The sequence below is a fragment of the Anomaloglossus baeobatrachus genome, chromosome 2, assembly GCF_048569485.1.
Source record: "Anomaloglossus baeobatrachus isolate aAnoBae1 chromosome 2, aAnoBae1.hap1, whole genome shotgun sequence".
NCBI classification, from domain to species: Eukaryota; Metazoa; Chordata; class Amphibia; order Anura; family Aromobatidae; genus Anomaloglossus; species Anomaloglossus baeobatrachus.
In genome coordinates, this window is record NC_134354.1 from 528217003 (window position 1) to 528234769 (window position 17767).

General features: G+C 45.1%; 1 protein-coding gene across 4 annotated transcripts in view; it reads right to left on the reverse strand.

Annotated features, from left to right (window-relative positions):
* LOC142291794 (uncharacterized) overlaps positions 1-17767 on the reverse strand; it is an 85990-nt gene that overhangs the window by 24756 nt on the left and 43467 nt on the right. For all 4 annotated transcript variants that reach the window (XM_075336603.1, XM_075336604.1, XM_075336605.1 and 1 more), the window contains one exon: positions 11787-11973. In XM_075336603.1, the coding sequence (XP_075192718.1) occupies positions 11787-11969 (183 nt within the window). In that variant the 5' untranslated portion in view covers positions 11970-11973. The remainder of the gene's footprint in view (positions 1-11786; positions 11974-17767) is intronic.

Below are 17767 nucleotides of genomic sequence, written 5' to 3' on the forward strand. Positions count from 1 at the left end.
TTATAACACCCAGGGAAGCGAGCACAGCCAGGATATGCCGACCCGCAGCAGCAATAAAAGGGACAGAGACGCGCAGGAGCGTGCCTCTGAAGAATCCAATATGGCGCCGCCGGCATCCACACCATCCCGAGCTGGAGCAGTGGGAGTAGCAAGCAGGTTGGAGCGGTTTGCCAGAGTGGCCCCTGGCACAGAGCCTACCTGCAACGAGGCACCCGATGGCAGCGCTGAATGGGCCCTGGAGCAGGGAGAAAACATACCCGACAGTGAGACTGTGAGTACCCTGGGCCTTGCATGTTCAGCAGCACAAGGTATGCAAACACACAGGCCTGTGCTGGCAGAGGGAGGAGGGGGAGATGTGGAGCAAACAACACCTGTTTTCACTGAGGCCATACGGAGAGACATTCTGGCAGCAATTAACTCTTGCAATACCACATTGGCCACTCTAAGCAGCCAGATGGGAACTGTCACCTCAGATATGGCCTGTATTAAACGTGAGCTGCAAGGGGTGACTGTCAGAATGGGGGAGTTGGAGGAAAGAGTGAGTACAACAGAGGATAAATTACCACCAATGTCACGAGAGCTTGGAAAGGCCACGCAAAATATCTCCACACTGCTAAACAAGGTGGATGATTTGGAAAATCGCTCCCGCAGAAGTAATTTGCGACTGGTGGGGGTCCCAGAGAGGATGGAGGGCAATGACCCACTGAATTTCTTTGAAAAATGGCTTAAAGACACCATGGGAAAAGACATACTATCCTCTTTCTTCACCATTGAAAGGGCGCACAGGGTCCCTGCGCGTGCCCCACAGCCGGGAGCACCCCCACGTCCTATTCTGATTAAACTACTGCACTATAAAGATAGGGACACTATCCTGCGCAGAGCCAGAGATATCAAAGAACTTGCAATTGATGGGAGGAAGATATCAATATTTCCTGATTTCTCCATGGAAGTGCAACGTAAAAGAGCGCAATTTATTGAGATCAAAATACGACTGCGCAACCTGCAAGTGCCATACTCCATGATGTACCCTGCTAAGCTGCGGATTGCTGCGAACGGAGAGACTCATTTTTTTGATACGGCTGGGGCGGCATTGTCTTGGCTGGATATCAATGAGAGATCCCTGAGGAGGAAGAATACCTGAGATTTCCCTTTCTGCCGCCAGGCGTTGTTTTTGTTTGGGACGCTATGCTGGTGTACTCATTACAGTTAAATTCATCTAGGATCCAGGTTGGGAGACGGCCGGTTCATTGTGGACACCCGCTGCACTAGCGAGTTGTGGACCCCCTCCCTGCATGGACTTGGGGCGTGTTTTTAGCCCTGATTCTCTCTATTTGGGAGAAATGTGTAAGATACACTTGATTTTGAGGGCAGGGGCACTGCGCACTGGTGTGCGGAGCCCTATCTCTCTCCTTGTTTTTCTTGTTTATTGTTGTATGATGCAATCTGTTTGGGAAGTGTGGTGTGCCTCAGTCGTGTCGCTCAACCTAATGTTTTTGAGAATCGGTGGAGAACGCCTCTCTCCTCCAGGTATGAAGTATCCGTCCGGATCATATCTTAGTCTACGCTTATGGCGACATCTTTAAATATTGTAGCGTGGAATGTTAGAGGGCTCGGAGATGCGAACAAAAGATGTGCTATATTTACTCACCTACAGAAACTTTTACCGGCTATTTTATGTCTCTCCGAGACCCACATGGTCAGGGATAATGTTCATTGGCTGAGGAAGGGATGGATCGCGCATGAATATCATTCCACATACTCGACCCATGCACGGGGTGTGAGTGTGTTGGTGCACAAATCCATCCCGTTCTCATGTACCAAATCAGTGATTGACCCGGGGGGCAGATTTGTATGTTTGCTTTGCACGCTCTATGGTATACAATTTATTCTGGTTGCGATATATATCCCTCCACCATATTCAGTCGAACCGGTAAAAAGGATATTGTCTATTTTAGATTCCCTTCCATCTGTGCCGACGCTTTTGATAGGGGATTTTAATAATTACTTACATCCCTATCTAGATAAGTTACACTCGGGAAACATATCGGAGAACGCCGCCCCGACTTCATTTGCTAGAATGCTAACGGAGCTGGGTTTTGTAGATCTTTGGCGTGCCCAACACCCCACAACCAAACAATTCTCCTGTTACTCTAGCTCCCACCACACCATGTCACGGATAGACCTGGCTATTGGAAACGCACTTATGGCCTCATATACACAAAAGGTGGCCTACCTACCTAGAAGCGTATCTGATCACTCACCATTACATGTTACGCTTGCATGGGGAAACCCCCTCGCTCTGCCCAGTCCTATCTGGAAACTTAATCCCTTCTGGATCCAGCTTATTGGGGGATCTTTACATGATAACATTCTAGAATACTTCCATATTAATGAGTGCTCTGCACCGCCACACATAGTTTGGGACTCTATGAAAGCTGTGGTAAGGGGCATATATATTAGAGAAATATGCATACGCAAAAATCAAACCAAATGTTACACCCAGAGTCTGATTCAGGAGGTATCTGATGCGGAGGCTGCGGTGGTGCTCAACCCAACAGTAGAAACTAAAAACACTCTAGAGAAGGCACAGATGTCACTCAAAGAAAATCTCATGTCGGTGGCAGAAAATAAACGCTATTTCCTTAAACAAAATTATTTTATGGCGGGGGAGGGCGTGGGGCACCTACTGGCCACAGTCATTAGAGCACAGGAAGGATCTTCTTATATAAATAGGTTAAAGACGGAATCAGGTGACTTTGTAACAGAAAGCGAGGATATAATAAGAGAAATAAAGAGGTATCATATGCGGCTATACACATCAGACTGTGACCTCACGGAGACTGAGATTGAGCAGTATTTGGATGCTCTCTCTCTTCCTACACTGAGTGATGTAAACAGGGAATTGCTGGACCGGGACATCTCATTGGAAGAACTGGAGGAAGCGCTTGGCCAGACACAAAATGAAAAAGCTCCGGGAACGGATGGCCTGCCTTGAGAGTTTTATAAAGCGTATGCACCCTTACTGCTACCCAAACTACTTAAGGTATTTGAAGAGGCTGAAAGGCAGAGGGTCCTCCCGCCCTCTATGAGGGAAGCCTTAATAGTCTTAATATTAAAACCTGGAAAAGATCCAGAGATCCCGGATTCGTATCGCCCAATCTCTCTCCTACAAACAGACATTAAATTGCTGGCCAAGGTGCTCGCCAATAGGATGTCCCGAGTCATCTCATCTATAGTGCAGAGTGATCAGACGGGCTTCATTCCATGTAGAGCCACATCTATGAATCTCAGGAAATTATATTTGGGAATTCAACATAGTTCTGAGGTACCGGGGGAAAGGGCAATTTTGTCATTAGACGCCGCTAAGGCGTTCGATAGCCTTGAATGGGAATATATGTGGGCTGTACTTCGGAAAATGGGCTTTGGACATAGATTCATAAATTGGGTAAAACTGCTATGTGACTCACCGGTGGCAAAGGTTAGGGTTAATGGCAGGGTCTCCAAGTCTTTTCCTCTTGGAAGAGGTACTAGACAGGGGTGTCCGCTTTCACCCTTGCTATTCGCGACTGCAGTGGAGCCGTTGGCAGTGGCAATACGGAAATCCAGGGAGGTAGAGGGATTTCGGTGTGGAGCCGTGGAACAAAAGATATCATTATACGCAGACGATCTACTCTTATATTTAGACAGGGTACGTTCCTCGATTTTGCCGGCAATGAATATCATTCGGGAATTTGGACAGAGGTCTGGTCTACTAATCAACTGGTCCAAGTCGGCTTTAATGCCGTTGGACCCCCTTCCGGGGGACTTTTCGGACTTACAGATTCCAGTTCCTGTGGTCCGGGAGTTTAAATATCTGGGAGTAATTGTCAGCCCAATCCCGAAGGATTTCCAGGCCCTAAATCTGGAACCCCTGTTACAGCGATTCAGAGCAAAAGTGCATAACTGGTGCCGTTTGCCGCTATCAAATGTCGGCAGATCCAATTTAATTAAAATGGTAATGATGCCACAATTACTATACCTTATACATAATTCTCCAGTGTGGATATGTAGGGAATTTTTTGTAAAAATTAATACAATATTCCGGGAACTTATTTGGAAGAAAAAGCAAGCTAGGATTCGACTGGAAGTGCTACAGCGGGGAAAGGAGGAGGGAGGACTGGCGGTACCAAACCCATATATATACTATATAGCCTCCCAGATGCAACATCTGAGGGGTTGGGGCAAAGAAGGAGGGTATGATACCAGTGGTGATATAGTGAGAGAGGGATCAGTATGGAAGTACCCAGGTTGCCGGTTGGATGTGGGACAAAGACAGATAAATGGGGCACGATATCCCACACTGGCTATGATATTCCGGGTGTGGGACAGGGGTAAGTCTCTTTTGGGGATAAGCGGACCTACAGAGCTCTGGCCACTGTGGCAGAACCCAGACTTGCCAGAAATTAAAAAATTAGTAGGGTTCAGAGGATGGGAGGATAAAGGGATCCATTTAGTGTCACAAGTACTACAAAATAATACTCTTAAAAGCTTTGAACAACTGAGAACGGAGTTTCACCTTCCGCATGTCTTCTTTTATCAGTATTTGCAGCTGAGACACGCACTGGAAAGACAGGGGAGGACAAACCCGGTCACAGTGACACATAATCAAACATTACATAGGCTGCTTACATCTGAGTCCTCTAAGGGTCTTATTTCGGAACTATATAAAAAATTACTACCTGCCCATCTGGAAACACATCCATTGCTTGTTAAAAGCAAATGGGAACGAGACGTCGGTCCCCTGACGGAAGGCCAGTGGTCTGATATATTGGAACAAGTTCCTAAACTGGCGGTATCGGAGTGCCAAAAGCTGTCTCAAATATATCTCATCCACAGGGTATATAAAACTCCCAGTCTACTATTTAAGATGGGACTCAGACCAAACACACAGTGTGTTAGGTGTGGACAGGATGATGCCCATTTGATGCATGTTATGTGGGAGTGTGGACACATTGGTGATTTCTGGAACCAAACCCTGGGACTTATAGGTCAAATATATCATATCACAATACCACCGTCGCCCCGCCTGTGCCTGTTGAGTCTATGGGAAGGAGAAGTGGATCCGGATTCTCCAACAGCCCTGGGAATAGCACGTATCTTGTACCAAGCAAGAAAGCTACTTGCATATCACTGGTTAGACCCTCTACCACCAACATTACCAGAGCTCAAAAACAAATTAAATAACGTCATATGATTGGAAAGGGGAGTTTATTTAAAAAGAAAAACATTGAAAAAGTTTTACAACATTTGGCGGCCATGGATGGAGTTGCCGGGCCTACCCTCTAGTGCACTGGTTCGGGATGCAATGCTGGACCGGTTACTGTTGTGCCTGCAGTGATGGCATGTGTGAGGAAGGGAATTAAAACTAGTTTTTTCTGTGGCGAAATGGACTTTGAATGAAGAGGTGAGAGAGGACTGGAATGGTTTCATGGATGACTGCACGGAGAGGGAGGGGCGGGAGAGTATAGCAATATGATGTGGAGCCACACGGCTGATGGAGGAGGTGTTCCTGTTAGTCTGAGGCATTATTGCATAATTTAAGTTTTGTTTATTTGTAGAGCCACGAGGTTTGTAGGCTCAAGTTATATAATATAATTATGATTTGAGAACTCTATTATTATATTTACATATATGCAGAGAAAGAACCTGATTTATAAATCATATGTGTTTATCTGTTTATTGTTATCAGTTATATGAAAAGTGAAATACTCTCTGTATTGATCCCTAATGATTTAATAAAAAAAGATCTGATTTAAAAAGAGACTGGTTGCCTTGAAGGTGTGCTTGGGGTCATTATCATGTTGGAATACAAAGAGAAGGGGATCATGCTCTACTTCAGAATGTCATAATACATGTTGGCATTCATGGTTCCCTCAATGAACTGTAGCTAACCATAGCCGCCAGCCCCAAACCAAGACACTCCCACCACCATGCTTGACTGTAGGCAAGACACTTGTTTTTGTAATGCTCACCTAGTTACTGTCACACATGCTAGACACCATCTGAGCCAAATAAGTTTACCTTGATTTCATCAGACTACTGGTCATGGTTCCAGTAATCTATGTTTTTGTCTTCAGAAAAGTGTTTGCTCCTGTGACCCACAGCCATGCAGATCAATTTAATGCAGTATGCAGCATATGGTGTGAGCACCCACAGGCTGAGCCCCCACTTCTTTAACCTCTGCAGCAATGTTGGCAGCACTCATACATCTATTTAGTAAAGACAACCTGTGAATATCATGGTGAGCACATGCACTCAATTTCTTTGGCTGACCATGGTGAGGCCTGTACTGAGTGGAACCTGTCTTGTTAAACCGCTGTATGGTCTTGGCCACCATGCTACAGCTCAGATTCAGGGTGTTGTCAATCTTCTTATGGCCTAGGCCATCTTTATGTAGAGCAATAATTCTTTTTTGTTCAGCTTCTCTGAGAATTCTTTGCCATGAGGTGCCATATTAAATGTTCAGTGATAAGTATGAGAGATAGTGTGAGTGATAACACCAAATTAAAACACACCTTCTCCCTATTCTCACTTGTGACCTTGTAACACTTATGAGGCACATGACACCAGGGAGAGAAAATATCTTCTCACTTGTGACCTTGTAACACTTATGAGGCACATGACACCAGGGAGAGAAAATATCTAATCGGACACAATGGTCATTTTCACATTGGGGTGTCCTCACTTTTGATCCTAGCGGTTTTGATATTAATGGCTGAGTATTGAGTTATTTAGAGGTTACACAAAATTTACACTGTTACTCAAGCTGTGCATGGACTACTTTACACGGTGGCTCAGTGGTTAGCACTGCAGTCTTGCAGCACTGGAGTCCAGGGATCAAATCCTACTAAGGAAAACATCTGCAAGGAGTTTGTATACTCTCCCTGTGTTTGTGTGAGTTTCCTTCCACACTCCAAAGAGATACTGATAGGGAATTTAGATTGTGAGCCCCAATGGGGACAGTGTTGCTGATGTATGTAAAGCGCTGTGGAATATGTTGGTGCTATATAAATAAAATAAATAAAGTGTATATATACAGTATATATAAGATGTGTCAGTTTTCTATTTACATAAGACAGATTACCAATTTACAAACTAATACCTCACATATATTTTATATGTATTTTTTGCACTTTGACTATGCTGGGTGCAGCCGGGCCTCTTAATACGGCCGTGCATAGTGGAATTTCTGTCCCTTGCGTGCTGCAGTGAGTAGTGTCCGAGTAACCCGCCTAATCTAATAGTAAGGGCGTGGTAATAGGTTGCTGGCTGGACACCATGCACATACAAGTGTGAACAGTGCCCTATGCGCGCCACTAGTGTGCAATTTACCTTGCACCTGTGAAGTGTCCATCATGTTGAGAGGCTTGTCTGCATCCTGTTTGTGCATTAGATATGTTGGCCTGGGCTAACTGGACTGGTTGCCCTTTTTTGCTGTGAGTACATTTTATAAGGGTGGAAACACATCTATGCGAGTAAAATCGGTCCGACTGGGCTGAAAAAAACTCGGCTGATTTTAGTTCACGTTAGGTGCGAGTGCAACGCAAGTGCGATGCTATTTCTGAATAAATTAATGATTTTACTAGCGTGTGTAATGCGTGTGTAATGCGTGTGTAATGCGTATTTTTTACTATGTCATCTGCCATTCAGCGCTGCTACATGGCCGCTGACAGCAGACACAGACAGCCATGTAGCAGAGCTGAATGGCAGATGACAGCAGACACAGACAGAGCCGCACAATCAGAATGAACTCGGGTTAACTTCCCCCAACTTCATTGTCATGCTGCGGCTCTGTCTGTGCCGCGTCCTGATTAGCGGTCACCAGTGAAGGGCTCACCGGTGACCACTAATCCCCCGAGTGACTGAAGTTAGCAGCCCTCTCTCATACTCACCGATCCCCGGCGCCGCGCTGCACGGCGTTTACACTGCTCCGGCGGCTTTTACTATTTTGAAAAAGCCGGCCGCTCATTAAACAAACAATCTCGTATTCCCTGCTTTCCCCGCCCACAGGCGCCTATGATTGGTTGCAGTGAGACACGCCCCCACGCTGAGTGACAGGTGTCTCACTGCACCCAATCACAGCAGCCGGTGGGCGGGTCTATACTGTGCAGTGAAATAAATAAATAAATAATTAAAAAAAATGGCGTGCGGTCCCCCCCAATTTTAATACCAGCCAGATAAAGCCATACGGCTGAAGGCTGGTATTCTCAGGATGGGGAGCTCCACGTTATGGGGAGCCCCCCAGCCTAACAATATCAGCCAGCAGCCGCCCAGAATTGCCGCATACATTATATGCGACAGTTCTGGGACTGTACCCGGCTCTTCCCGATTTGTCCTGGTGCGTTGGCAAATCGGGGTAATAAGGAGTTAATGGCAGCCCATAGCTGCCACTAAATCCTAGATTAATCATGTCAGGCGTCTATGAGACACCTTCCATGATTAATCTGTAAATTACAGTAAATAAACACACACACATGAAAAAATCCTTTATTAGAAATAAAAAACACAAACACATTCCCTCATTACCAATTTAATAAGCCCTAAATAGCCCTCCATATCCGGCGTAATCCATGGACCTCCAGCGTCGCTTACAGTATGAAGGTGACAGGAGCTGCAGAAGACACCGCCGCTCCGGTCACCTCCAAGCAGCAACTGAGGTGAGTAGCGCGATCGGCTGAGCTGTCACTGAGGTTACCCGCTGTCACTGTTGGAGGATCCAGCGGTGGCCGCGATTAACCTCAGTGACAGCTCAGCTGAGCGCGCGGCTGTCTTCAGTTGCTGCTTGGAGGTGACCGGAGCGGCGGTGTCTTCTGCAGCTCCTGTCACCTTCATGCTGGAAGCGACGCTGGAGGTCCGTGGATTACGCCGGATATGGAGGGCTTTTTGGGGCTTATTAAATTGGTAATGAGGGAATGTGTTTGTGTTTTTTATTTCTAATAAAGGATTTTTTCATGTGTGTGTGTTTATTTACTGTAATTTACAGATTAATCATGGAGGGTGTCTCATAGATGCCTGACATGATTAATCTAGGATTTAGTGGCAGCTATGGGCTGCCATTAACTCCTTATTACCCCGATTTGCCAACGCACCAGGGCAAATCGGGAAGAGCCGGGTACAGTCCCAGAACTGTCACATATAATGTATGCGGCAATTCTGGGCGACTGCTGGCTGATATTGTTAGGCTGGGGGGCTCCCCATAACATGGAGCTCCCCATCCTGAGAATACCAGCCTTCAGCCGTATGGCTTTATCTGGCTGGTATTAAAATTGGGGGGGACCGCACGCCATTTTTTTAAATTATTTATTTATTTATTTCACTGCACAGTATAGACCCGCCCACCGGCTGCTGTGATTGGGTGCAGTGAGACACCTGTCACTCAGCATGGGGGCGTGTCTCACTGCAACCAATCATAGGCGCCTGTGGGCGGGGAAAGCAGGGAATACGAGATTGTTTAGCGGCCGGCTTTTTCAAAATAGTAAAAGCCGCCGCAGCAGTGAGAATGCCGTGCAGCACGGCGCCGGGGATCGGTGAGTATGAGAGAGGAGGGGAAAATGACCGACAGACTGTGAGAGAGGGACAGAGATAGTGACGGACCGACAGAGAGAGAATAGAGACCGAGAGGGAGAGACCGACTGACAGAGAATAGTGATTGACAGACATTGGGAGACATCGCTCGTTTCCAGTGTTTTAGGAAACATGCGAGAAATGTATTTAGAAAATCGGATGTCACTAGGATGGTGTGAGTGCCGTCCCGTGACATCCGATTTTTTACACGCTCCCATAGACTTGCATTGGAGAAACTCGCAGTAGAAACTCGCAAAAAAGCAGCATGCTGCGATTTTTTTCTCAGTCCGATTCGGACTGAGAAAAAAAATCGCAGATGAGAGCTGAATCATTGACTAACATGTGTCCGATTCCAATGCGAGATTTTCTCGCATTGCTCTACTGCGAGAAACTCGCAAGTGAGAAGCAGCCCTAATACTTTTTTTGGGGGAGTTTTTATCTCCTCTTTTTGTTGCTATTTTTGCTATATAAATAAAATAAATAAAGTGTATATATACAGTATATATAAGATGTGTCAGTTTTTTATTTACATAAGACAGATTACCTTTAAACAAAAAATAAATAGGAAGGGCTTTTTTTTCCAGAATAATCGCCTTTAGCTCCACTTTCAATGATCTGGACATTTGACTCAGTCCTCATTCAGATGACATTTTTTGATCTTGCATTTGAGAGTAAAAATGGACTGTTTTTCATTAATGCACTGAATCTGATAAACAAAAAAAATCCATTTTGCGTCCATTTTTACCATGAGTGCAGTATCCTTCTTTCTCATATGCAACAAAAAAAATGTAAAATTTCCAAGCTTCCTCTGCCCATATGATTGTTAAAAAGCTACAGCCCTGGGATGCGTCATGGATGGCATACATTTTTCACAGACCCTTTGACTTTATTAGGCGACTTTGATCCACTAATATGATATTCGTTATGAAAAGGTCAATAGAACAAACCCCACAGATAGACACTTACTACAAAAATGGGTAACTGCGTAAGGCCCCATTTCAGTCTCAGGCAATAAGGGTATGTGCGCACGTTGCTTTTTACCTGCTTTTTTGCTGCTTTTTCTTCTGCGCTGTTTAATGCCAAAATGGATGTGTTCTTCTATTCAAGCAAAGTCTATGGGAATTTGGGTTTCTTGTTCACACTATGTTGTTCAAAATGCTGCCTTTTTGTGGCAGAACTTTGGTCAAAAACTCAGCTTTGCAGTGCAAAACCCAAATGGCAAAAACAATTGACATGTTGCTTCTTTGAAAAGCTGAGTTTTTGACCAAAGTTCTGCCACAAAAAGGCAGCATTTTGAACAACATAGTGTGAACAAGAAACCCAAATTCCCATAGACTTTGCTTGAATAGAAGAACACATCCATTTTGGCATTAAACAGCGCAGAAGAAAAAGCAGCAAAAAAGCAGGTAAAAAGCAGGTAAAAAGCAACGTGCGCACATACCCTAAAGGCTGACTGGGCAATAACCCTTTAAAGCACCACTCTAGTGTTTTTTTTTTCAGCCCTGCAGTGGCACTTTAAATGCAATTCCCCTGCCCTCGTCATATACTCACCTTTTGTAAGCTTCATTGTTTTTGGGCGCTGCTGCGCCATCTTGTGCCTGTAACTTCTGACTGTCTGGAAGTCAGAAGTTACGTCACAAGCACTCAATGCAACTCTATGAGAGCCAGAAGGAAGCTTTCATAGACATATTGAGTTGTGACCTCCGGCTCGATTCATGAAACACTGGAGCTGCCAGCAGGAGACACTCATATCACCGAAGACTGCCGAAGCGACGCTGGAAACAGATGAAGACAGTGGGGGGTGAGTATAAAACTAGGGCCAGGTGACTTATATTTAAAGCTCCACTCCAGTAGTGCAATAAAACACCACTCCAGTGTTTGTTTGTTTTTTAACACTAGAACTACTGGACTCGTGACACCTACTAGAACTACATAGTGCGAAGTAGTCAAAATGACTACCTCAGTAGTTCTAGTGTTAAGGGTGGAAACATCAATATTTTGAATGGTTCCAATGGACCTAGGGTGCCCATAATTAAACTGAAGTGGAAGGTTCAGGAACCCCAGCATAGAAGATATTCTTACAGGAAGCTTGGTATACCTGTAAATACTGATGCACACTCTGGTCTACACTTTTCATTATAGCACTTTAATGGCAAACACAAGTTTGATTCTACACTAATTACCTCCATTCTGTTACACACTTGAAGAACTCGCAGGACATTCTTACAGACATGATCAATGGTTGTGTTCCCAAAGCAGCATGTTATTCCTAGGATTTCAACCTCGGGTGCAGCCAGAGCCATCATCAATGCCTGAGCATCATCTACACCACAATCCACATCCACTAGCAACAGTTTCTTTGCCATTCCTCTGTAATAGAGACAATATCAAATAGCAGTTAGTTTTATATAGTATTCAAAGCAATCAATGCAGGTGCATAATACATTATCTCTCAGGATAAATGACTCATTCTGTAAACTGTGCCTGCAGCAAAAGTCAACAAGGGTGGAACGCTGCGCTACAAGAATGATTGCTTCAGTGGTAGGAAGATCTTATGCTACTCATAGTATCATTCTCTGCATTAGATAATATAAGATTTTTACAAATTATAAAGTAATTCCAGTCTTGGATAATCTACACTATTATGACAGGCCTGCGCCGATGCCGGCACAATATTAAAACTGGCAACATAGCTGAGGTCAAGAAACAGGCAATGAGATATAGAATAACCATAACTCCAAACTTATGAAGAATAGAAAGAGGGAAAAAGTATGCGGCGCTCTGCTCGTGCCGCGGCAAATTGTGACCACGCCCCAAACCACACTTATTAGGAATGAGGGATGTTCAGCAGACGCCCCAGACTGTTCATTCATGCACAGCAGCCAGACCTTTCTCATCTACATACATAATCGCCAGTTTCTGTAACCCTATTCCAGCATGCACCGCGGCACTGTCAGTTGCGCAGGCACAGTTCAAACCGCACCTGTGCAAGTGACATACATGTCACCTCAGCTTCCGGGCACGAACTGTGCGTGCGCAAGTAGCGGTGACATCACCGCTCTTCCCAAACACGCGCAGTAGCAGCCGCGCACTCCCGATGCGATAGCATCGGACCTATTTCTAGTATTTATATAAGCTTCTCTATATGACATGTTACTTTTTTGTCTCTATAAGGCCGTGTTTACATGTTGCATAAATCCTGTGGTTTTCTGCAGGTATCTTCACCAAATTATACAATAACAATCTTCTCTTATTATTGCATCTTTGCTGCATTTCTTATGCATTTTCCACATTATTTCTTGGGTTTTTGATGTAGATGTGAATCTGCATTTTTAAAATACAGAAAAGCTTGTATTTTGCACTTATAAAAGTCACTGAACTTTTTTTCCATGTGTTTAGGCTATGTCCGCACGTTGCTTTTTACCTGCTTTTTTAACTGCAGCGTTTAATGCCAAAATGGTTGTGTTCTGCTTTTCAAGCAAAGTCTATGGGAATTTGGGTTTCTTGTCCGCACTATGCAGTTCAAACTGCAGCCTTTTTGTTGCAGAACTTTGGTCAAAAACTCAGCTTTGCAGTGCAAAACCCAAATGGCAAAAACAATTAACATGTCAATTGTTTTTGCCATTTGGGTTTTGCACTGCAAAGCTGAGTTTTTGACCAAAGTTCTGCAACAAAAAGGCTGCAGTTTGAACTGCATAGTGCGGACAAGAAACCCAAATTCCCATAGACTTTGCTTGAAAAGCAGAACACAACCATTTTGGCATTAAACGCTGCAGTTGAAAACGCAGCAAAAAAGCAGGTAAAAAGCAGGTAAAAAGCAACGTGCGGACATAGCCTTAAGCTCCACATAGAAACCTCTAGAGAATAAAAAAAAGCTCCAAAACCGCAGATTTCAGCTGTGTCTTTTCACAACATCACATCCACTTTGCTTGTACACACAGCAGAATATATGTGCAAAAAAGCAGCAGAAAAACCCGGCATTTACACTACATGTGAACACACACTAAATGTCCAAGCAAAGTGGATGTGATGCCATGAAATCTCCACCCTTAGGGGTACTTTGCACGCTGCGACATCGCAGGCCGATGCTGCAATGCCGAGCGCGATAGTACCCGCCCCCCGTCGCAGCAGCGATTTCCTTGTGATAGCTGCCGTAGCGAACATTATCGCTACGGCAGCTTCACATGGACTCACCTGTCCTGCGACCGTCGCTCTGGCCGGCGACCCGCCTCCTTGTTAAGGGGGCGGGTCGTGCGGCGTCATAGCGACGTCACACGTCAGGCGGCCAATCGGAGCGGAGGGGCGGAGATGAGTGGGATGCAAACATCCCGCCCATCTTCTTCCTTCCGCATATCCTACGGAAGCCGCAGTGACGCCGGTAGGAGATGTTCCTCGCTCCTGCGGCTTCACACACAGCGATGTGTGCTGCCGCAGGAGCGAGGAACAACATCGGACTGTCGCGTCAGCGTAATCATGGATTACGCCGACGCTGCACCGATGATACGATTATGACGCTTTTGCGCTCGTTAATCGTATCATCGAGCCTTTACACACTACGATGTCGCCTGCGATGCCGGAAGTGCATCATTTTCAATTTGACCCCACCGACATCGCACCTGCGATGTCGTAGTGTGCAAAGCCCGCCTTAGTGCATCTAAAGACACCACTGAACTGTGCAATTTTGGTAGTTTTTTCTCTATTGGTTTTCTTTTAAACGCAGAATCAAAGCTTTTCTGTAGTATTAAAATGCATTAAAAATGGAGAGAGAACTTGGTCTTCTTCTTTGGAGGACCTTTTTCTTCTTCTTCATCTTAACTGGTTTCTCTTTCCTAACCTTTCTTTTTCCCCGCCTTTCCCCTCCTTTGCCTCTCTCTCACTCGGTGCTTGTCTCCACAATGGCTTCTCTAAAAATAGCATCCCTTAATGTTAGAGCCTTCAATGTTCCTCAGAAACGCTCCCAGACTCTTTATGGAATGCATAAGATGGGAGTACAAAGTCTATTCCTGCAGGAAACACACTTTAAAACTGGTACTTTTTCAGAGATGAAAAACAAGCATTTTCCAAACTGGTAACATGTTTCCAATCCAAATGCCAAATTCAAAGCAGTTAGCATTGCTTTACACAAAAGTCTACAAGGCACTGTACTAGAGTCTGAGTTTTACGGTCGGTTTGTGTTTCTAAAACTTTCTATCTTTAGCCAGATCTATACATTGGCTAACCTATATTTTCCAAATAAAAGTTAAATGGAAGTGGGCATGGGCTTTATGAGAAAACTGGACAGTTTCAAGCAAGGTGTACTGATCATTGGGGGCGACATGACTCTGGTAATGGACAAGACACTAGACTCCGACGGGTAAGTCGTCTATCTCCCCTAACAAGCTGGCTGCATTCAAGCGTTCCCTGTTTCAGTCACGGGTGGTAGACATCTGGCACATATTACATCCTAGAGAGAAGGAATACAAACACTACTCCCTGGTGCACACTACCTATAGTCGAATCGATTACTTTATGGAGCACCATCGCAAACTGAGTTGGAGCCCTACAGCTTCTATTGGTACTATGACATGGGCAGATCATGCCCCCATCTTTCTCAGCTTCCAACCCCCGGACTCTCCATCAATAATCTGGCAGTGGAGGTTGAACCCCAACCTGCTTGCAGATAATACCACAAAACAGGCAGTTGAATCCACGATCACTGACATTATGCAGGCTCACCAAGAGGATAGAATGCCACCTCCAGTACGAGGGGAAGCCTTAAAATGCGTAATTAGGGAGGGCTCTAGGATGAAGGAGAGGGCATCTCAGGTTGATCACCTCTTGCAACAGATCCACTCCCTTGAGCAAACACATAAACAAATTCGACCTCTGAGGTTCTTATAGAACTAAACAAACAAAGGGATGACCTTAAAAACTGTCTAGAGCAGGCTTACCTACATCAGAGAGAAGTCACAACAATTTGTTTATGAGTTTGCTGATAAGTGCGGGGGGGGGGGGGTCTCTGTCTAGAGGCATACATCCTAGAGCACTCCCCTCATTTATTCCATTGATCCGCTCTGTGGCGGGTCAATTGGTCCATGATGCTGGACAGATGTCCAAAGAGTACTATCGTTCCCTATACAGCATCAATGGACAGTATGCTGGTGCACCTCTCTCTACGCTCCAGACTAAAATTAGCTCATACATATGCGACGCCGCTTTGCCTGTCCTATCAGATGAGCTATCTACATCACTAGATAAACCATTCTCTAAGGAGGAGGTGTCCCAAGTAATTAAAGAAGCCCCAGTAAACAAAAGCCCCGAACCCAATGGATACAGGGCTAAATTTTATAAAACGTTTGCGACCCACCTGGTACCGTTCCTGACCAGGGTCCTGAATGAGGTATCGACTGACAACCCCTTTCCCAAACAAACCCTTGAAGCCCACATTTCTGTTATCCCAAAAGAAGGGAAAAACCCAGAGCTCTGTCAAAGTTGCAGGCCGATCTCCCTGATCAATTTAGATGTGAAGTTCTTTTCTAAACTTATTGCCACCAGACTAGTGCCTTTTCTGCCTCGACTGATTGGAAATGACCAGGTGGGAGTTGTCCCACATAGAGAAGCAAGGGATCATACCCTCAAAACCATGCTGCTCATTTCCCAAGCGCAAAAAACAAACACTCAGTCTCTGGTCCTGTTGGTCGACGCGGAAAAGGCCTTTGATCGGGTGAGCTGGGCCTTTCTTAAGGGCGCGCTGTAACAGATTAGTCTGGGTCTGCAACTGATTGGCAGAAATCTAGCCCTATACCAAAACACTTCTGCCAAGGTCTAATGCAATGGCACCTATTCCGACTCCTTTGAAATAAAATCGGGACCAGAAAGGGGTGTCCTCTCTCTCCACTGTTATATGTTATCATGATGGAGCATCTGGAAGTTGCATTGAGAAGGAATCCTGACATTCATGGTATCTGGATCGGCACCACTGTGCATAAGATCGCACTTTATGCTGATGATCTACTCATATGTTACAGATCTCCAAACTTCTCTCCCGTCTATTCTCAAGGAGATTGAACAATACGGCTGGGTTAGCAACTTTAAGGTTAACCTTGCCAAATCAGAGATATTGAACATTAACATACCATATGGGAGGCAGCAGGCTCTGAAGACCTCCTACCCTTTTACATGGTGTACCTCGTATTAAAATACCTGGGGATTAATAAATCCTCGGATCTATCCCAGATTTACAGCTTGAACTACAAACCCCTTTTGGCCCGTATCATCTCAGGCCTCACTTCCAACAATAGAGTTAGACAATCCTGGTTCGGTAGAATCAATGTCCTGAAAATGGATATTCTTCCAAAGCTACTTTGCCTATTCCAAGCAGCCCCAGTGACTCTTTCCCGAACATTCTTCAACCAACTCAACAAAGCTTGTAACAAATTCATTTGGAAACCAAGCAAACCGCGATTAGGATCCAAATTCTTGACTTGACCCAACAAAGGGGGGCAACAAGCTTACCTAATTTCCACCTATACTATGTCTCTGTCATCTTGGCCCGAACAGCGGACTGGTTTCATAATGACACACAGAAGTGCTGGGTATCGGTTGAAGCTGCTATCTCTAAGCTACATCTAACATCCCTGCCATGGATCGCAAAAAACTACGTCAAAGCAAAGATGGCCTCTCATTTTTGACACGAGACCTCCTTCGGCTTTGGGACATGGTGTGCTCCAAATATGCTCTATCTGACTCTGTTGGCCCTATGACACCTTCGTTCGATAATCTGGAATTCTCCCCAGCCGTAGGAGTAGATACATTTCTCATCTGGCCCTTTAACCGTAAGACCATACTACAGCAGGTCTTCCTAGGCTGCTCTCCGGTGCCATCCATGCAAGACCTTAAACTTCTTGAACCGAACTGCACAATCCCTTGGTTCTCATACTTGCAACTGAGTTCATTCATACAGACGCTCAGCCCGACCAGTAGACTTTGCGCACCTTACTCGGGTTTTGACACTTTGATGATGCAGGCCTCAGCTCTGGAACATACAATTGCGCAAATATATCATATCCTCATCTCCCATCCTGATCTCAGATCTATTTGGTTTATTAGAGAGTGGACGCGGGAACTGGGTACTCCCTTTTCAGATCAAGATTGAAGTAAGGCATTTTTGTGCACACATAAATTG